This window comes from Pecten maximus, chromosome 19 (genome assembly GCF_902652985.1).
Source record: "Pecten maximus chromosome 19, xPecMax1.1, whole genome shotgun sequence".
Classification (NCBI taxonomy): Eukaryota; Metazoa; Mollusca; class Bivalvia; order Pectinida; family Pectinidae; genus Pecten; species Pecten maximus.
Genome location: NC_047033.1, coordinates 5755316 through 5775216, shown reverse-complemented (window position 1 = coordinate 5775216; position 19901 = coordinate 5755316). Strand labels below are relative to the sequence as shown.

The window sequence follows — 19901 nt, the reverse complement described above, 5'->3', positions numbered from 1 at the left end:
GCCAAATTCCAACTACTGCTATCTAATGTTGGGAGGCATACAAAATATCAACTCTGGCTGTTCAAGTTTTTGGCCTATATCTATGGAATTCTTTCACCAAGAATGTCGTTTGAATATAAATGGAACTGTACATCCAACTTACATGGTGGCATAGGACATAACATACCAAATGACAACCTTGTTGAACTGCAAGTGCAAGCAATCAAGAAAAAAGTGCAAGCACAGGGTTCCAATGCAACCTATGAAAGTGCAAGAAAAGCTGCACTCACTGTCCAAGTACAAGATGCTATAAAGCAAAATATAGCAAATCAAGGCCATGCAAAAAAGTCTGGAACAAAAAGACCTGTAGTTTCAAAAGCTGGCGATGTTAGTCTTATAGTTGAAAAATTAATTAAGGCAGGTATTATGGAGAACATTCCTGGACGTGAATTCCACTCATTCCGTGGCTTTAAGGACATTTATTCAAGGGTAAAGGTCCAAGACTTTCATACTTGGGTAACACGTGCCAAAGAACGCCTTTCAGTTGAAGGATTGCATTAGATGCATGATGGCATCACTATTCCATTTTAGGAATGTCATAGTATTAGCAAAGTATAAGACTTTTGACACTTTGTATTTCAAAGTACATCCATGTACTGTTTGATCTCTCCTGTGGTCTCTATGATGAAATGTTACACCTGTCATCATGAAAATGTTTATTCATCTCTGTTAAAGAAATTTTCCATAAAATACAAAACGAAAAGTTGACATCTATACTTCATGTAATATATTTAATGCAGACAAATATATACTGGCCATATATAAGATAATCCAAATTACAGGTAATACTTTGTACTCAGTCTCATATAGTTTGTACATATAATCTTGAGTCATGTTGCATGATTGTCTATTTCTGGTCCAATTACATGAAATTGTAATTAAAGGTAAAATTATATTAAAACAACAGGTAGAATTATAAAGTAATGAATCATTCACTTACATTCATACTTTGTCAAGATTAATACTTTTTTTTTTGTAAGAATTTCCAACTTTCTACCATTGTCTAAACTTGTATCCATACATTTCCAATGCAACAACACATAAATTCTGTTGTCGATTTAACCGATAATAAAATGTAGTGTTGGAAGCAAGTCCTGTTGTTTTGCAATTCATTATAATTAAAATTTGTTCTTTTTTCAACAATTTACAAATAAATGCTGTGACGACTAGTAATATACAATTTATATTTTGCCATAATATGACTCCCGACTGTGTACAGAAAAAAAGTAGAACAAATGAATTTTCTTGATGCTTTGTACATATTATAAAAACAAGTACTATGACAAAAGTCTCACTAATCAGCATCATCATCTGAAACTTCATCACTCATCGAGAGCATATTGTACATCTCGGTGTCACCAGTTACAGTATTTATAACTGTCATAATCTCCACAGCGACTTCAAACGACCAAACTGGAAACATTTTCAAAACGTCAGATGTTGTAAAAATTTTATGACAGCTTGACACAACGTCTTCAATGACCTGGTCAGTTATTCCATGCAGTATTTCTGATTTCATCACAATGTTGCTTAGATCCGATTCAAGTGAATACTTTAACACAGAAAGTTTATGTTTCAGTATTTTCTTGTCTTCATCTGTCACATCTCTCTCCATTTCAACATCTTCATCCTCGATATCGTCATGAACTGTGAACACTTTATGGATGTCGGGGCAGGATTCCTCACCACAATCGCATTGTTTCTCACAAACATCACAACATTTATGTTTAGGTGTAATAGGTGCATGTGCAGTCACGTATGAATCACACAGTGTTTTATGCCTGCATGTGACATCATCTTTTACAAGTTTTACTAGTTCACCCTCCACTCTACCTAGATGTCCTTTGTGCAGCTTATACAAAACAAGTTCATTGCTGTATCCTCCATCGCGACCAGCTCGACCCATTTGCTGCACAAAAGTGTCCATTTCTCTTGGCAAGCCATAGTGGATAATGTTGTTCACATCATGAAAATTCACCCCCATACCAGCCGAATTCGTACAAATCAGAACTCTGATATTACCACTTTCTGACATGTCTTTTCTAATTTGTTCCTTGATTTTATCATTTGTTTTGCTGTGGTACATTTCAAAATGATTACGCAGCTGTCCAACATGTTTAAGAAAAGTTAAATACACCTTAGAAACATTTGCTATGCTTTCACAAAAGATCACATGCCTGGGAAACGCTATTGTTTTTCTTTGAAAGTCATCAATCAAGAATTTGAACACATTTGAAAGATCATCATTGTTAGGGATACAGATGGTGGTGATCTTTATGTTCGGTCTGTCTGGAGAATCGACAACAATGTCTGATTCTGATCTGAAGCATAGACTCTTCATGATTCTTCTTCTTTCTGTTGGTCCTGCAGTTGCAGTCAGAGCAAGGATCTGAACCTTGTTGCACAGGGACCTTAATTCTCCAATCCTCGAGAAACTACCTCGAAAAGGTCCTTCCTTGTCTGTACCTTGGCCCCTTTAATTTAAAGAATATTTAACATTTAGCATGGTTTGTTTATAGACAATTAACAAGACATTCCAATAGACTAATTTTTTTTTTTTTTTCTTTTTCAAATCGATGTACTATTGTGATGAAGTTGAAATAAGACATAATTTGTATTTCATTCTCTGCTTCAATTATAATAAATTGATAAGTTTTCAGGAAACCTCACACCTAATTATGAAGTGCTACATATATTAATAGTTTCTAAACTTACCACTTTATTACGGTATGTGCTTCATCTACAACTATAAGACCAAGTTTGCTTTGGTAGGGTTCAGTTGTTAGCATAGCTCGCCATGTTGTGTCTTCCACTAACTGTTCCGCGCTGCCAAATATGAAATCAAAATGTCCAGCTAAAATAGCATCGTTGTCGCCGTTGCTCTTGCCGATATACGTGGCCTTAAATCCTAGTTCATTGAGACGACGACACTGTTCGTCCATGATACTAACAAGAGGCGCAACCACAAGCACAATTTTCCCTTCGTTTAACAGTGGATAACTTTCATAAGCCAACGATTTTCCGCTCCCAGTTCTTGTCCCGACAAAAACGTCTTTCCCTTCATTAACTGAACTGATTGCTCGTATCTGTGTCGACCTAAGCTGTTGTATTTTAAATTTGTTGCACACAATTTCTTGTTGCTGAAAGGGCGCGGCCATTTTCTCAGTTCATTGTTCAATAGTACGAGCATTTTGATTGGTCGGGCGTTACGTAAATGAAAGGGACGCAACTGTGATTATCCAGCAGGTGGCGCAGTGCGGGAACTTCGGTTTTGTCGTGAGATCCGCCAAGGGTGAATAGGAGAGTATCGTATTGAACACCCTTGGCTAGCGAAGTTGGGTATGGTACTGTTCAAGGCTATCATTTCACGAAATGCAACAAATCTTGACATCCAAATCAAAATGGATTTAATGAACGTTAATGGTACTGATCCTAAGACAATAAACATTTCGGTTATGAGTTTGATACAAAACTCATATCGCCCCTATCCAGGATAATCTTGTTTCCATTGTGTGCGCAAAGACATAGTAGCGTTTACCATTTTTTTGTTCCAAACCGCAAATATGCGTCACTAATAGTCCCGTTCGTTTTAGGTGTTAAATTAGAAACCAAATACAATTTGTCTACGAATGGTTGTTATTTTGCCTTTGCAATATTCGAACAATAACTTATATATCGACTTGGGTTTAGAAACATTAGCATGTCTTTAATATCCAGTATATATAACATAATTATTTGAAACTATCACCGTGTGATATTAGATGTGTTAATATTCCGGCATCACGCTGTATCCCATGTATATGTCTATATATATGTCTATCATTTACCTGTGTCTTGATAAAGGGACAGCTTGCCTCGAAAATTCGACAATTTACTTGTCTGTACTGTCATATATATATATATATAACTTAGCAACACAAATGACAAGGAAGACAACTTTTTTAATCTTGCCCTGAGCAGGTCTCGAACTCACGATCTACGGCACCCAATCGCCTAGCCAGAAATACCCGCAGCTTATACCGCTGCGCCACATCGGCGTTCTTAAAAGAACATTTCAATGGCGCAGTGATGGTCGGCCCGATACCCTGACATGATCATTTCCTTGAAGTCGTCTATAAGATGATATGAATACCTGGATCGCAATGTATTTACATACATGGATACGAATTGTACATATATTATATATATCTCTCTCGGTACAACTACGACAGGAATCTTCGGATCACCAACACATAGTGTATATGATCAGAGACATATATATGTCTCTGATATGATACATTGTGCTAATAAATATATATATAACATATAATGTGCTTCTATAACCCTGTCGGTATTACTTTTTCCTCGCTCTTCGAAATTTATACTACTCGTCAACTGTCACGTGATTTCTACTCGTCAAATGTCACGTGAGTTTTATCTATACCTTTTAACACGTTGGACCAGAGAGTTATTTTGAAGCTTCTGCCCGACCGGGTCCAGTTTTCCTTTTGCTTCTGATGGTAATGCCTAATTGCAGGTTCTCGAATTGCAGTAGACAGCCAGAATAGTAAAACTAAATGATTGTATTCAATTAAGACTTGCTTATCTTCGTGTCAAAATATAATCATCAAAATTTTAATACTGGCGTGTGTTATATGCATAGATGTTTATCGCCTGTACACATGCTGAACGAAACAAGTGAGGATAAATGGAATTATAGTTGTACAAACGAGAGATTCAGAACTTTTTTACCAGTGCGTATTTTGAGTTCTTGTGGTTATCATAGTGAAATCCTAATCATATTATCAATTTTGATAAAACATTCTTATTTACTAATACAGTAGAACTTCGTTAACTCGAAGTCGACGGGACCACGAGAAAACTTCGAGTTATCCGAATGTTCGAATTAAGCGAGTTGTCATATGTAATGAGTACTTTTTTGGTTTTATCCATCATCAGTCAAATCTATCGAACACTATAATCATTGTAACCATGACATTTTAGCGTTGAAGTTTCAACTTCAATTTACAATGTACGTACACACATCGTGGGGGGTCTACCATCGCAACGGCAATAACAAAATCACACTATCAACATATACATAGAAAACAATAAGTGATTAGAAACACTAGACTGTGTTGTTAAACATAAGCAAATTCATGTATCAAGTATTACACAATTCTAGTAACACTTTGTTATTTAGTCGGATAGATTTTCATTCTATACTCTTCCAATAATCATCATAAATCTAAAAAATACATTTTATCAAGGATCCTCTCTCATCACAGCTCGTAGTGCGTATAGTTACAGGGGGCATCAAACTGTAGTTTGAAAACAAAATAGTTAAAAAGAAGAAAGACATTCAATCGTTCAAATAACGGACACAAACATATATTTTATATACAGTTACTGTATCATGTATAAATCCGATGTATACATTATGTACGAGAAATGATTTAAAACGTCTATAACAACATGTACATACATGATTTTCTGTGTGAATAATTCAAGATGATTTAGATTTAAATGTTTGACCTTCAACGTTTGGTTACAGGTCAAATTTTGTTGACTGCTTAACTCGAAGGAAAAAAAGGATAACGAGGTTTTACTGTATTTGATCTTTTTAAAATTCACATCGGGAAATACACAAAACAATTTTTTTTACCAATTGCTTTGAATTAAATAAAAATATTCCAAGACGAAGTTACACCCTTAATGCACTAGGGGAACGATACACCTTTCTCCAATGTTGTGCATAATGCAGTTGTGATTGTTGTCGAACCGTTCGTCAGATTTCTTGAATAACAGCACATTTTAGATAGAACATACACCTGTGATTTACCTGTGCTATTATCAAGTAATTGAAACAATTTTTTCTGTGCTGCGTTTTTTTTTTTTTTTTTTTTGTACGATTTCAGTTAGAATTATGGGTTTGTTTTTAATGTCGATTGTCTCTGTTGTTTTTGCTCATTACCTAATAAGAAGGGGGGGGGGGGGGGGGGGGGGGGGGTGATCAGTGTCATTTGATTTTAGAGGAGAGGGATTACTGTGGTAGGAAACCGGAGTACCCACGTTGTCGTGCAGTGATCCCCATTCCATTCCACGTCAAATCAGATGTGACTTTACGACTGGGCCATCCGGCCACCAAACAAACTGACTGATACAGTAATGAGAAATACACTGATTGTACACAAGTTACACTCAACAAGTTTAAATTGGAGTAACATAAGTACTGTATTCGAAAAAACAATGAACAAGCATGTAAATCTAAAACTATAAATCTAAAACTAAAGAAAAGATATCCCAGCTGTACTGATCACACTAATACAGTATTTACTGGAGGGTTTCATGATTTTTAAATATCCTTTCATTACGTTATGGCAAATATTGCATTTTCTTTCTCGATATAACCACTCACATTTAACATTGTTTTTATATGTTTCTTTTTTATTTTGAGGAAAATTTACCCGAAAGAAATCAATATGTACAAATGCAAGCTGCATTCAATACTCACACTTTTTTGTTGGATAAACTGAATTCAGAATGAAGTGCGAGGTGAACATCTCTTGCTCAGCTTCTCGGAGAGGCCAAGACATACCATCTATGTGGATTAGTAGATGCAAGACAGGTTAGGAAAGACACAATTGTCACCTTATTTCATGGACTTCGTTTATATACTAGTATGTATGTATGTGTACAATTCGCACTCATGTATGTACATGTATATACATTGAGATCCGGGTATTCATAGCATCTTATAGACGATTTGTCCCTATGATCATGTCTGGGTATCGGGCCGACCATCACTGCCCCATTGAAACATTCTTTTTTAGAACATGGATAGTATGCTGCTATAATTTGCTGACGTAGTTTTATTGTGTTGAAGATATATATCCGAGTTCACCAATTATAGAGATTATATTTGGTTTTTAATCAGAATGATGGCCAACACTGAACATGTTTGCCCTAAGTTTCAGAGGATTAGTTTTCATCTAAACCAGAACAAGTGAGAAGAAGTCATTAAAGATATTAAGATATTTGACCTTGAGACCTTGAACTTTCATTTGAAAAATCTTGGTAGCCCTTCATCCCAGCATGCTACTGTGCCAATGACCCTGGGCCTCTAGGATATTGAGAAGAAGTTGAAAATGTTAATTGTTTATGGATGCAATAGGTCACTTGAGACTTTTTCTTAGATGACCTGAAAATGTCCATCAGTATAAAGAAACAAAATCTTAATTGACTTTTGATAGAGTGACCTTGTGTTCTGACCCAGTGTCCTTGACCTTACATGTGAAGTTTGAGAATATCCCTCCAGTACGTTTTAAGAGATAGTGATAACAAACTTAATTGTCAAATTCCAATATGGCTGCTTGTTGGTCATTTTGTTTCCCTGATCAGACTGAAAATTGAATGGGCACAACTTCAGACCAAGGGAATACAACAGACTAAATAGCAGTTGTCTGGGTGCCATACTGTAGTTATTGAGAACAATTTGTTCCATCAGAAGTTGACTGCCGGACAATGAAACCCGCACCAATGCATTAAGCTCATTTTCCATTTGCACTTCAGGCAGGTGAGCTAGCAATGCTTATGACTAGTTCCCATATACAAAATTGATTCTTTCTCACCCAACAATGCTTTTTGCTCTATTTGCTTGATTAATAGAAAAAGTGGACAGACACCTGACATTACGGTGTCACAATGTCATAAGTTCTCTTGGCCATTTTGGATCAATGAACTAACAGAAGTAATGTTTAAGGACAGACAAACAGATAAAGACAAAGGCAATTTGAATAGCGATACATGTATTTTGTACACAAATTGGCCATAAGCACAGACTCACTACACCAATTAGAACCACACAGGACTAGGAACTCCATTATCTCAGAATCTATCAGTTTCACTGTTGTTTTTTTTTTTTTATTTCAGCTCAGTTTTTCTTTCTTTTTTTAACCTAGTTTCTTTGCTATCATTTCAGCCCAGTTTTTCTCTGTTTTAACCCTTGATGGATCATCTACATAATTGAACCTATGTTTTGGCTTAGGCCATGAAATTCCTACATCGATATCTCCAAACTGCAGTTGATTTTCATAAATGGGAAGTGCTTGCTCAGCCTGGCAAAAGAATCCAGATGTTTCTTTCTTCAGTTCCTCTGTTAAGCCACCACAAAAATATTTGTGATTCACAACTAACCAAGACACAATAATTGATACAACATTAACATTCCCTTCTACAGTACGCAATGGAATAGAGGAACTTTCAAGCAAAACATCATGCTCCGAGTCATAGAAATACACCACCATTTCCTTGCGACTAACTCCAATACAGGGAAACAGGAAATGACTATACTCTGGGTGTCTTTTCTTCTGAAGGAAAGAAAATACAATAGTTTCTGCTATGACCTGGGCATTTCTTGAGAGACATGTAGATTTCCCTTTTTCATCCATTGGTGTCCTTCCAGGACTGTCACAGTCAGGATCATCTTCAATGGCTTCTATTGCAACTTGATTGTTGACAATTACATCCAAGTTTCCATGCCAAACTGAAGGATTTCCTAAAGGAAAAAAACATAGGTGACATATAGCTGCAAACTTGCAATATTGTGCAATATATATACAATTAAACCTCGTTTACTCAAAGTCGTTGTGATCATGGAAAAAACTGAGTTTTTCGAGTCTTCGAGTTAACTGTGTTTCAAGGTAAATGTTTGGTATATACATGTATATGTTTATCTTAATTAATACCTTTAACAGAAACATGTCTATTTGATTTTTCAAATAATAATTCTAACAAAATTGTATTTATGCATGTATAATTAATTTTTGTTTTGTTTCCATGGTAAATACTAAGTTCTCAAATGTGATTGGTCGAAAAATTCTTTTCATTCTTCTATGAAAGAAATTCCGAGAATGGCGTGAAAAATATGACGTCACAATACGACAATTGACATTGCGTATTGATTTGAGAAAAAGAATCCCAAATAAAACCCGTTAAATTGTACATAAAACATGTTTGAATTAGAAAAAGACAATTAACTGAAATTAATTATAAGCATTGAGGTTGATTTTTAAAAATTTTCATCAGGGTATGAAAAGAATTTTTCTTGCAAACTTTGTAAGAATCCGCTATGCATAAAGTTTGCAAAAAAATTTCTTTTCATACCCCGATGAGGAAGGACCATTAAAAGTTGACACTGAATATATATATATATATACCTGAAAATTTATCTTGTGGTCCTGCTGGCCACCTGATAAAATATGTATCAAGCAATGAAATATCTATAAAAAGTAATAATGATTTTACCTATTCCAGTGTATCCATAACTGCCTGTCATTTGACAATCCTTATTTGCACATGGACAAGATTCCTTGGATCTGCATTTTCCTTTGCCTTGTTTATCAATGAGAAAATGTGATGATGTACACAATTTCCCAAATAAGTGATTTGCAAGAATGATGGCTACGTCTGTCTCTCCTAGTAATTCTAAAACCCCAAAAGGAGCCTGTGCATCTGCAATAAAACAAAATAAACATTAATTTTACACGGTTGAGTGCGGCGTACACAAAATCACGCTCTGAAAAATGTAAATCAACCATTACTTCAGTTGTAGAGATTGCTTCCTTTTCATTTAAACTGTCAAATTTTAAAAAAATCAATATAAATTTATCAGAAAAAAAAACTAGATTTCTTCATGGAGTCTTTGCTCAGAAAATATTCCTGGTACGGGGATCGGGTCCGGTTCTGGCGTACAAGAAATCACGGGGACCTCAATATATCTCCCGATGACCATCTTCGCTAGCCAAGGCTTATATATATGTTACACTCCACGAATATGGCTAGCCAAGGCTTCCGATAACATTACACTCATCCACAAACACAGCTGTATAACAGTTTATGGCCGTGTAACAGATTATGACTGTATAACAGATTATGACTGTATAACAGATTATGACTGTATAACAGATTATGACTGTATAACAGATAATGAGATTATGGCTGTATAACAGATTATGACTGTATAACAGATTATGGCTGTATAACAGATCATGACTGTGTAACAGATTATGGCTGTGTAACAGATTATTACTGTGTAACAGGTTACAGCTGTGTTCGCGCAGTGTAACGTAATCAGAAGACTTGGCTAGCACAGATGCCCGATGGCATGCCTTACTTTCATTTGTGATCTTTATAAGGTAGTGGAGAAGCGTGTCCAAGACGAGTTTTTCTTGGTCATCTAAAGGCATCTCTCTGTCTCCTATGTATGTCATCAACATTTCTACTCCTTTATTAAATAAGCTCACGAAAGAGAATTCGTCATTACTTGCAGATATTCTACAAAACGCCTTTGAAAATGAAGATCCGTCTATGGCGTTCGAATTCAATACAGTAAGCCTGTTAATCTTGATGAATGCAGAACAGCGCTTGTCAATAAGATTACGCAGTTCCATCATAATGACAATTAGCAGATTTTCTGTAACGTCTTTGTGAATATGGCCCATATATGAAAGACAATTATCGACTCGGCATTTGTCCTTCCTCTTCTTGCAAACGTCCTGTTTAGAACCACTTTCCTGGAGTGCACGTTTCGTTCCAACAGCCGCCATGATTGTTATAGCCTAGTCTCATTCAACCAGACTCTTGTTGACTGCACTCTACCCAGAGTTGTCGTTCCTTGCACTCAAATACATGTTGGCTTATACACTGATATTTCGTTAAAAAACATCATACGTAGGAGACATTTTCGGTAATTAGTTTCATATCAATAACACTTATGGAGATCACTGTCGATATTGTTTAGGTGTTTACTAGATTTGAGAAATGAACCCCATTTGGAAAGAGATACATGTAGTTGCAGAACCATCAAAAACAGATAATTCAACATAACATTATTTAATTAGATAAAATTACCTAGTTTATAATTGATATATAAACAGAATCTATAAAATTCAGAGAGCTGATTTTTTTAAAAGCATTTACAATAATGTATAACCATATAAGCTGACTAATTTGAGCCTGTTCATATTTTTTTACAGAAAAAAGTTTGGCACGACATAGATAAACAATTTTAAGCTCATTAAAGCATTGCTGCTTTCGTTAATAGCATATTTCTTTAACCTCTACTTATGTTACATCTGGATGACTACTGATTTAATGAGTATTCAACTTTTGGCACACACTGACCTTTCGGTAAAACACCGAACTTAGAGATATTTTTGGTAATTAAATATCAGTCCGACGGATAATAATTCATGTTCAATTTTGCTTATGAGAAAATGTGGTCAAAATCAGAAGACTTGTTCAAGACTAGTAGCGATTTTTTAAAAGGAAATGCTGACATACAGACGGACGACGGCCCAATTTAGCTGAAAATGTACTAATTTTGTTTCTTAATGGTACGTACAGATTTATTTATTTTTCCAATAAATCATATACTAAAAGGTAAACATATTGAATTATCACATGGTGGTATATTGTATGTATATGCCTTCATTGCCAAAATCATATTTAATCAAAGCATAAGTAATACCTCCATACGTTATCGTTAGTCATTGTTTAGCACCTCTAAATCAATTATCATGTGTCACCTATTATGTTTTCCATTTAAGCATTGAACTGCTTTCATTTGGAAGACGGAACAGCCTTTTCAACAGCCATCTTTCGTTATCGCCGACGTGACATTTATGACGTCACTATAATAATGACGTCATAATAAAGACTTGGAAGTTATGGACTCATAACTTCCAAGTAAGCTTGGTAAAGTTATAAAGTGGGGCTGCAGTGTAAATGTAAATATTTAAGCATTGAACGTAGCGCGCTTCATGTTGAATTTGCCTCTGTCCAGTTGGCATTCATATTGACTATGAATGCCAACTGAAAGCCGTTCAATGCTTATATTTACCATCTGCGATTTTTTATTTGTCGTGCGATTTTTTTTTTTTTTTGAAATTTTCAAATTCAAATTTCAGTTGGCATTTCATAAGCTGGTGAACTCGCAACTGAATTGGTAGGGTTATATAGTGGCATAAGTTCCCCTATAGTATACAGTATCGACTATGGGATATTCAGCGACAATTTGTAGTAGTAGAGCTGTTTTTACAATTATTACCTGCTAAATGTGGAATATATAGTGATCTAATTTAATTAAGAATCTGATAATGTAATTCTGATAGATATAATTTTAAAGCAATATTCCCCAATTTGATGCCTATATTTATAGTCTAAATCATCGAATACGGTTAGTACTAAGACGTAAGTATATATGTCAAGATATGCAAATTATGGATAGAAATTGCGCCGTTGGTAAGCACGTCTTGTTCAAAATTGTTGCCGACAAATGATAACAACGGATGATCTTTGATTGTTCTGTCATGCTTATATGGAACTATGAGCTAAATCTACTAATAAAATGGTGAAATAAATTGATTTTAAATCTTGTATGTTTGTTAAAAGTTATGGAATCTCAGTGGTAGTCAGTGCTGTGATGTCACTATGACGTCCATAATAGTTTTCCTGTGTGACGTCATGATAAACGTTTTGTCTCATTATACGCGTTCTCACTTTTATATCACAGCAGATACACTCAGAGATGTTTAATATCCGTAACGTCACGTTGGTATTAACTACAATAACTATTTTGATACATTTTCTGCTTTTTATATCTGGCTTTTTATTTATACCTTCTGTACACCACCTAAGATGTTTTCTAATTTAGCAGAGTGTTTTGAAAAGTGAATAGTGTGAACTTCTGCTATCGGGATCGGAATAATTTATTTGAATTGTTTATCATTTGATAATCGATAATCATCAAGTGATATTTATTATTTATATCATTATTTATATTCTTTGAAATAAAAGCTCGCTCTCGGTTATAACCGGAACAAGGACGTTAAGCCCCATCAATCAATCAATCAAGTGGATTGGAGGTAGACATTCCTTCTGTTGATGTAATCAGCATGGATGAGGACACCCGTCTATGTGCCCCGGGCCTACAATCTCTTAGACAGGGAAGGCAATTATACCAGTCTCAGAGAGTTATGATCTTATATTGATGGTATAATCGTAGTTCTGGACAAAATGAGACGGTTTTATTAGTTCCAAAAGTATGTAGTGTTGCTGTTATCGTAGCCGGATATGCCGTTTCCATTTTTGAAAATTTGCTACCATTTCTCGACTCATTATCCCATTCTGTCGCTGTAGGTGTTAACATCCCGGCTACAATTGTAGTTTCATTTAAAAGACAGTGTTTGCCACGTAAGATAGTCTTTTTTTTTTTTTTTCGGATTTTCGACATTTTCTTCCAGCCTCTAGTCCAAAAAATACCGAAAGAGTTTGGTTCAATCGAAATATTTATTTCATCTACGTTTAACAATATAAATATAGTCACGTGATGTTCATATTTCATCACGTAAATTACTTAATTGTTTCTTGCATATTATCAAATCATTGATTATATAATCAATAAACATATTACATCTTTGTTTGTGTGCTAGATTTATTGCTCCAGGGTCATTTTGAGAGACGGGATCTCCTTGTAGTAGTTGGTGACTACCTCCTGAACAATATACGTGAGGCCTATTTAGCTTATAGCTGTGTAGTATAGGATTTACAATTCTACCTGATTCGGTATTCGTCCTTATAACTGTGGTAGGTTCCATTGTATGTCAGATATTGTCTGTCTGATCAAATCTCCACGGTTATAGTCAATAATGTATCACTTTTTGTTTTTATAAATTTGTTTTTATTGCGAATGTAGTTGATCTTCTAAAGAATTGTCTCATAAATCGCCACATTAATGTCGAGAATATTGTGGTAATTATTTCTGTGGCAAAGAAGTCGTGCCATTGAAAATCATACAGATGACATTTAGAATTAGGGCCTAAAATCACACCCAGTAGCGGCCTTCAATCTCTTGAGATTTTTATCATCACTAACGAGTCCCAGAAGGACAAACAGCTGTATGATGTCACTAATAACACTAACGAGTCCCAGAAGGACAAACAGCTATATGATGTCACTAATAACACTAACGAGTCCCAAAAGGACAAACAGCTATATGATGTCACTAACATCACTGACGAGTCCCAGAAGAAAGAAACAGTTGAATGATGTCATTAACATCACTGACGAGTCCTAGAAAGGTGAGCCAGCTATATGATGTCCCTAACATCACTGACAAGTCCTAGAAGTACTAAATAGATGTATCATGTCCCTAACATCACTGACAAGTCCTAGATCAAACACTTGTATGGTACAGCTTACTTATTTTAACCCTTCTGTGTCAACAGTTCAATTTGTATTAAAGATGCTAACGTGTAACTTTTGTAAATTCGTATTTCGCAAAAGTAGAAAAGACTTAAACCTATAAATGAAAAAGGCAATATTAAACAGAGACCAACGAAGCACTAAATGACAATTAGTATCATTTTCCGTAAAACAATGAAATATTCTAGCAATAATACACTACAACTGTATATAAAATATCACTTCTAGCAATAATACACTATATAAAATATCACTTCTAGCATAATAGTTATCTACCTCAGCAAGAGTTTGTGGACTGTTTCCACATTGGAACCTATGTAAATTGATAACACAATCAGCAACATATATATAATTAAATGTGATTTATTTGATTTTGACAATTGGAACTTATTACAGCTTTCAAAACGTCTGACATATAAAAATTCTCAATATTCTTGCATTGACTTCAGTTTAAGTTGACCAATATAAGTTTCACAATCCCATTAACATGTAAAGTAATTAAAAATCCAAATCTTGCGAGATTCATGAAAAAGTAGAAGCTTCTGGAGGGGGAATAAAATCATTGTACAACGTAAACATGAACAAGGCATGTTTTACATGAAAACTTGTAAGAACTACAACACACAATCGGCTGTAATAGTTACCATCTTCTAGATATATTTTCAGCATAAACTATTTCGTAATCACGTGATTTACTGAGATTTCATTTACAAAACGTTCCTATTTCTCACGAATATCGTAATATATTCGAATGATTTGACACATAATAATATACATCTTTTATGCTAATATATACCGTTCAGGCAGGACGGCAAGGGATAGTGGAGTGTCGACATCTGTGCTCAGATAATAATGGGACTAAGAGGTTCGTTATGGCATGATGGGTCCAGTTGAAAAAACTGTACAAATGTATTGAACACACATATACAAATAATCTTAAAACTTAGAAACAAAGTCATATTTGCATTTGAAAAACAAAATATATATATTTTTTTTAGAGATTTGACAGCTGATACAATGAGACACAAGAAGTATTGAGATACTCTTTCATTACAAATTATAAATTTCACGAGTCAGATCATATCTTACCCTTTATGGATAAACTTAATAATATATGTATTTGGATAACTCTGTGTTGTAATCGTATTTACATTAATACAAGTCTTAACATAGCCCTGACGTCTTGTCATTACACAATTGGATATATAGACATTATGTAACACCTTTTCAGCCGTTGTGAACCATGCTATGGTGTCAAGCACGAGTTATCTCAATAAACGAGCTCCTTGTAGTAGATGATTGCTAGCACTTGGAATAAAGGAAGCTCCTTGTGAGGTACCAGAGGAAATGGAATAAAGTTTCAAGCCAGTGATTTCAGCTACATTAGAAGTTCACACCTCCCTGGGTAGGGATGGAACTGCATACTTTGGAATAATACCTGGGGCTGTGTTAGTCCAGTGCTCTACTGTCACACCAGGATAAATATATTCCGACCTTGTGGTATACATATATAATGCCTAAACAATGACACATTTCATCAATTATTAGTGAATATGTTGAGTTAAATCATATCTGTTCTTGAAGAAAAATCCACTTAATTCCGAATTAACTTTCCCTTGGTTTAAGCCAATTTACCACAGACTAAACATCACCGAGTCTAATGATTATTCATACTGTCGTGCACTACAGAACTTGTAGTATACTCTGTATACTTATATGCTATGATCACACCACTCTCTGAGAACAAGACACGGAAAATACATATAATGAACACATTTTTGATTGCGTGTAGACAATTCATCACCTTAGACAAATATAATAAGTCATACCGTAAAATGTCTGTTTAAACACAATTAACATTGAATGATATTTTCCACTAAAATGACTTAATTTAATTTATACACGTTTATAAAAATAGTTTTCCGGATAATATATATAATCAAACAAAACCACTCTGATAAGCATCATTTCTGGTGAGAGGGGCGATAACTCCTCAAAAGCCGGTTCGGACCTGTGAACAAATTAAAAAATATTGATTACTACATTCAAATGTGGCTAATTGTGAAAATCAAATATATGTTCAGAAATACAGCTTATATATAAGAAAACCTACACTAGATGAATATGTTTGATGAATCATTTGCCGATTTTTGTATTAACATAAACATCCACTACTTAACACTTGAAATATGAGCTGTTTTCAATTTAGTAATAAGCAAATAGTTATAGTCACCATACAGTGTGAAAAATACAGAAGTTATGCAACGGACTAACACTGTTCCTTTATATTATTTTCAAGCTATTTATTTTTCATGCCTGTATTCCGATCTCAAATATAGCGAAAAAGGGAGTTTCAAGAAAACAATAACATTTTGATGGCATGCGATAGGTATTGTTACGGTGTCATTATTGTATTATTGTACCAATGATATACGCTGTTGTCATGGATACTCACATCGGTGTCGTTGACAGACGTCCGAAGCTGGGCTCGTTTGATGTTATACTGAAATTCAAAGAGGCAATTCATCACAAAAATCATTACTTCAAATAGCTACGAACCCCAAAAATGACATATAACCAGGAAATTTGGAATTTGTTCCGTATCAAACTACATGAATGCATATTTAAATAACTTCCTTGAAGTGGTATATTTTCTGTTTACTTTGGGAAAAACCATTGATTGTTTGTTACATCTATATAGCATTCATGCCTTACTCAAACTGCATTTGACACCTCTTTATAATAAACATTCTTTCATTGTTTAAATTACATATGGAACATTTTTGTTACATTTATTAAATCATTTTCCTTATTGCATTACATTTGACTTAACATATTTATTCAGTCATTTCCTTAATTGATTTTTCTCATCTCTATAAACTTCCTAAAGATATTTCGGTCGTTGCCCCTTTCAAACTTGTATGTTAACTAGAAAAAGGCGCCCAGGATTACACTTTGAATTACTTCTGTTGCTGTTTTTTGTCTTATACTTTTTTTTACCTGGTAGTTTACATCGTCAAAACGCGTGTTTAATTTAGCGTATACATCAGCACTCTCCTCTGGATTCCAGTCCCTGTTTTGCGTCTCGTTCATTGCACGTGAGCCGTTAGTAGGACGTGAGCCGTTGGCAGCAGAACGGTAGTGCAAATCATTGTCCACTTCAATGTAGTCTCTGTAATCATACGCCTTATTTTCATATCCCTAAAAGATAATAAAAATGGTAATTGAACAATGTAACAAAAATATCTAGTTCAGGGACAAGAACGTGCATTTAAAGTTAGGTTGTATTGAGTGGCCCTCGATATGTCAACATTGACCGATTGAGTACATAAAACCTGGCTTTAAAAACGAAAAGTTGATATTCTCAATCTAAAACGATATTTGTTATTTTCTATATACAGTCAAACTCCGCTAACTTGCACTCTGTTAACTAAACTTGCCTATAAAGCTCGAGGTAAGCACAGTTTCAACAATATTTACATTTACACTGCAGCCCCACTATATAACTCTACCAAGCTCACTTGGAAGTTATGAGTCCATAACTTCCAAATCTTTATTATGACGTCATTAATAGAGTGACGTCATAATTGTCACGTCGGCGATAACGAAAGATGGCTGTTGAAAAGGCTGTTCCGTCTTTGACGATAATAATTTGTTCATTCATCGTCGGAGCAAAATTCCTGGATATAGTCTTTAAAAATCGTTGTCAAATGTAAATATAAGCATTGAACTGCTTTCATTTGGGAATTGTTCTTAATTGTGACTGCGCTCATTACACTTTCCATATACTGTTCTACGCCAAAAATGTGGGTGCGCCAATTCATCACTGCGCTGATATATAAATGTTTGGTAATGCGCCAAAATTTGAGTGCGCCAATATATACACGTTTACTGTATATATATACATTTGTTTAATGTTACCTGGAATACTCGAGTACTCTGTAATCTGAGATGATGGTTTGGTTTGTTTTAGTTTAACGTCCTATCAACAGCCACGGTCATTTAAGGACGTGCCAGGGTCATTTAAGGACGTGCCAGGGTCATTTAAGGACCAGCCAGGGTCATTTAAGGACCAGCCAGGGTCATTTAAGGACCAGTCAGGGTCATTTAAGGACCAGCCAGGTTTTGGAGGTGGAGGAAAGCCGGTGTACCCGGAGAAAAACCACCGGCCTACAGTCAGTACCTGGCAACTGCCCCACGTAGGTTTCGAACTCGCAACCCAGAGGTGGAGGGCTAGTGTTAAAGTGTCGGGACACCTTAACCACTCGGCCACTGCGGTCCCCTTTAATCTGAGATGATCAGGTGAGAACGGAACTATGAAAACAAGCATACTGGGTATTGCTGAAGCAATACATGTCCCCTACCTGCCCCGCAAACTGTGACAATGACTTTATCAATATTTGAAATTTAAACAAAATCCTTCAAGCAATGAAGCCGGCAGAGCAGTGGTGAACTTTGGCATATCGTACATACATACAAGACGGACGGCCATATATGTCTTTGTCCATGTTTCTTGTTTCGTTCCTATTGCTTTATTGTTATGATTTTTCTGTTTGCTCTACACCTTCTCTTCTGCTTTCTTCCTTTCTTTAAATACAGTGGGAAAGGAACATTAAGAAAATTCATCAAAAGTAAATGATTTTATGAATCTGGATTAAGATGTGTGTATTTGTGTTGGATCATCTACAGTTCTATGGTGCTGTAGACGGACGGCCAGGAAACATGTAGCCCCCCTTCCCCCGGTTTCACCAGTAAGGCACTAAAAAGACTTAAATCGTCTACTATAAACTTCCACCTCCAGATATACTATACGTAGTTCGATTGCACATGTAGAGATACAAAATTCGACCTTGCTGAATATTCTGTTATTTACCAATATCATTTTTTGTTCATATTTTAGCTGCTTTTAAATATCAATTTGATACATATATCTGCTGTTCATTAATTTCAATCTTTTTCATAGTTCTGATTTTGTGTTGAATATATCGACCTGTGAACACAATGTCTGTTGTTTACCGAGATCAATCTTTGTACAGGTACATGCTTTTGTTTGTTTATAATATCGATTTGGTACATATTTCTGCTGTTCAGTAAAACATCTATCTGTTTTCACATTTTATTTTTTTATAGATAATATCGGTCTGCCATCATTATCTATGTTCGTGCTGTTTATGATTATTTACGCTTTTATATATTGTTGTTATAACTATAAATAGTCTACATATGTCTGCAGTTATATACAATTTTACCTGTGCATTTCCAGTGTTCGTTCTGTCAGTTGAAGGCCGCAGTCCCTGATAAATTCTGGTTGTAGACCTGTTATGGAGGTCTGTGTAGTTCAACTCGCTGCCATTTGAACTATTAAAAATAACGAGGAAAACTGAAATTTCATTAAATGTGAGTTTGATTCTATGTCTAATGGATTAGTTAGCATTCCATATACACGTTTAATATTTTGTTTTTATCTATTTTGATTCGTGCATATCATTGCGCCTGATTAATTGGCACGATGTCAAATTCCAACATATTATCTCTTTGATGAATCGGCGCATTAGCAATATATGCAATAACGTAACAATGATTAGAGAAAAGTTTTTTGCTTGAAAATTTGTAGAATT

The 19901-nt window shown here is 35.0% G+C and overlaps 3 protein-coding genes across 5 annotated transcripts in view; all 3 read right to left on the bottom strand.

Moving 5' to 3' along the window:
- Positions 1-751: 751 nt before the first annotated feature.
- LOC117317882 (putative ATP-dependent DNA helicase Q1) lies at positions 752-3384 on the bottom strand. Its single transcript, XM_033872850.1, has 2 exons — positions 2755-3384; positions 752-2513 (listed from the first exon to the last, which is right to left on the bottom strand). Exons 1-2 carry the CDS (start codon positions 3195-3197, stop codon positions 1334-1336), a joined length of 1623 nt encoding a protein of 540 aa, XP_033728741.1. The 5' UTR covers positions 3198-3384; the 3' UTR covers positions 752-1333.
- A 4422-nt stretch (positions 3385-7806) lies between these two features.
- On the bottom strand, positions 7807-10652 carry LOC117317896. Its single transcript, XM_033872866.1, has 3 exons — positions 10193-10652; positions 9325-9531; positions 7807-8575 (listed from the first exon to the last, which is right to left on the bottom strand). Exons 1-3 carry the CDS (start codon positions 10623-10625, stop codon positions 7971-7973), a joined length of 1245 nt encoding a protein of 414 aa, XP_033728757.1. The 5' UTR covers positions 10626-10652; the 3' UTR covers positions 7807-7970.
- A 3974-nt stretch (positions 10653-14626) lies between these two features.
- The window catches only part of LOC117317562 (A-agglutinin anchorage subunit-like), a 37273-nt gene continuing 31998 nt past the window's right edge, over positions 14627-19901 (bottom strand). For all 3 annotated transcript variants that reach the window (XM_033872390.1, XM_033872389.1, XM_033872388.1), the window contains exons 10-13: positions 19533-19641; positions 17284-17484; positions 16739-16786; positions 14627-16294 (exon numbers count right to left, since the gene is read on the bottom strand). In XM_033872390.1, coding sequence (XP_033728281.1) covers positions 16277-16294; positions 16739-16786; positions 17284-17484; positions 19533-19641 — 376 coding nt within the window. In that variant the 3' untranslated portion in view covers positions 14627-16276. The remainder of the gene's footprint in view (positions 16295-16738; positions 16787-17283; positions 17485-19532; positions 19642-19901) is intronic.

Excerpts from the sequence above, each read along its gene's own strand:
- LOC117317882 (XM_033872850.1), bottom strand. The coding sequence starts at position 3,197 with ATGGCCGCGCCCTTTCAGCAACAAGAAATTGTGTGCAACAAATTTAAA. Across the intron at positions 2,514-2,754 it reads GCACATACCGTAATAAAGTG|GGGCCAAGGTACAGACAAGG; the intron begins GTAAGTTTAGAA and ends TTTAAATTAAAG.
- LOC117317896 (XM_033872866.1), bottom strand. The coding sequence starts at position 10,625 with ATGGCGGCTGTTGGAACGAAACGTGCACTCCAGGAAAGTGGTTCTAAA. Across the intron at positions 9,532-10,192 it reads TATAAAGATCACAAATGAAA|ATGCACAGGCTCCTTTTGGG; the intron begins GTAAGGCATGCC and ends GTTTTATTGCAG. Across the intron at positions 8,576-9,324 it reads TTATGGATACACTGGAATAG|GAAATCCTTCAGTTTGGCAT; the intron begins GTAAAATCATTA and ends TTTTTCCTTTAG.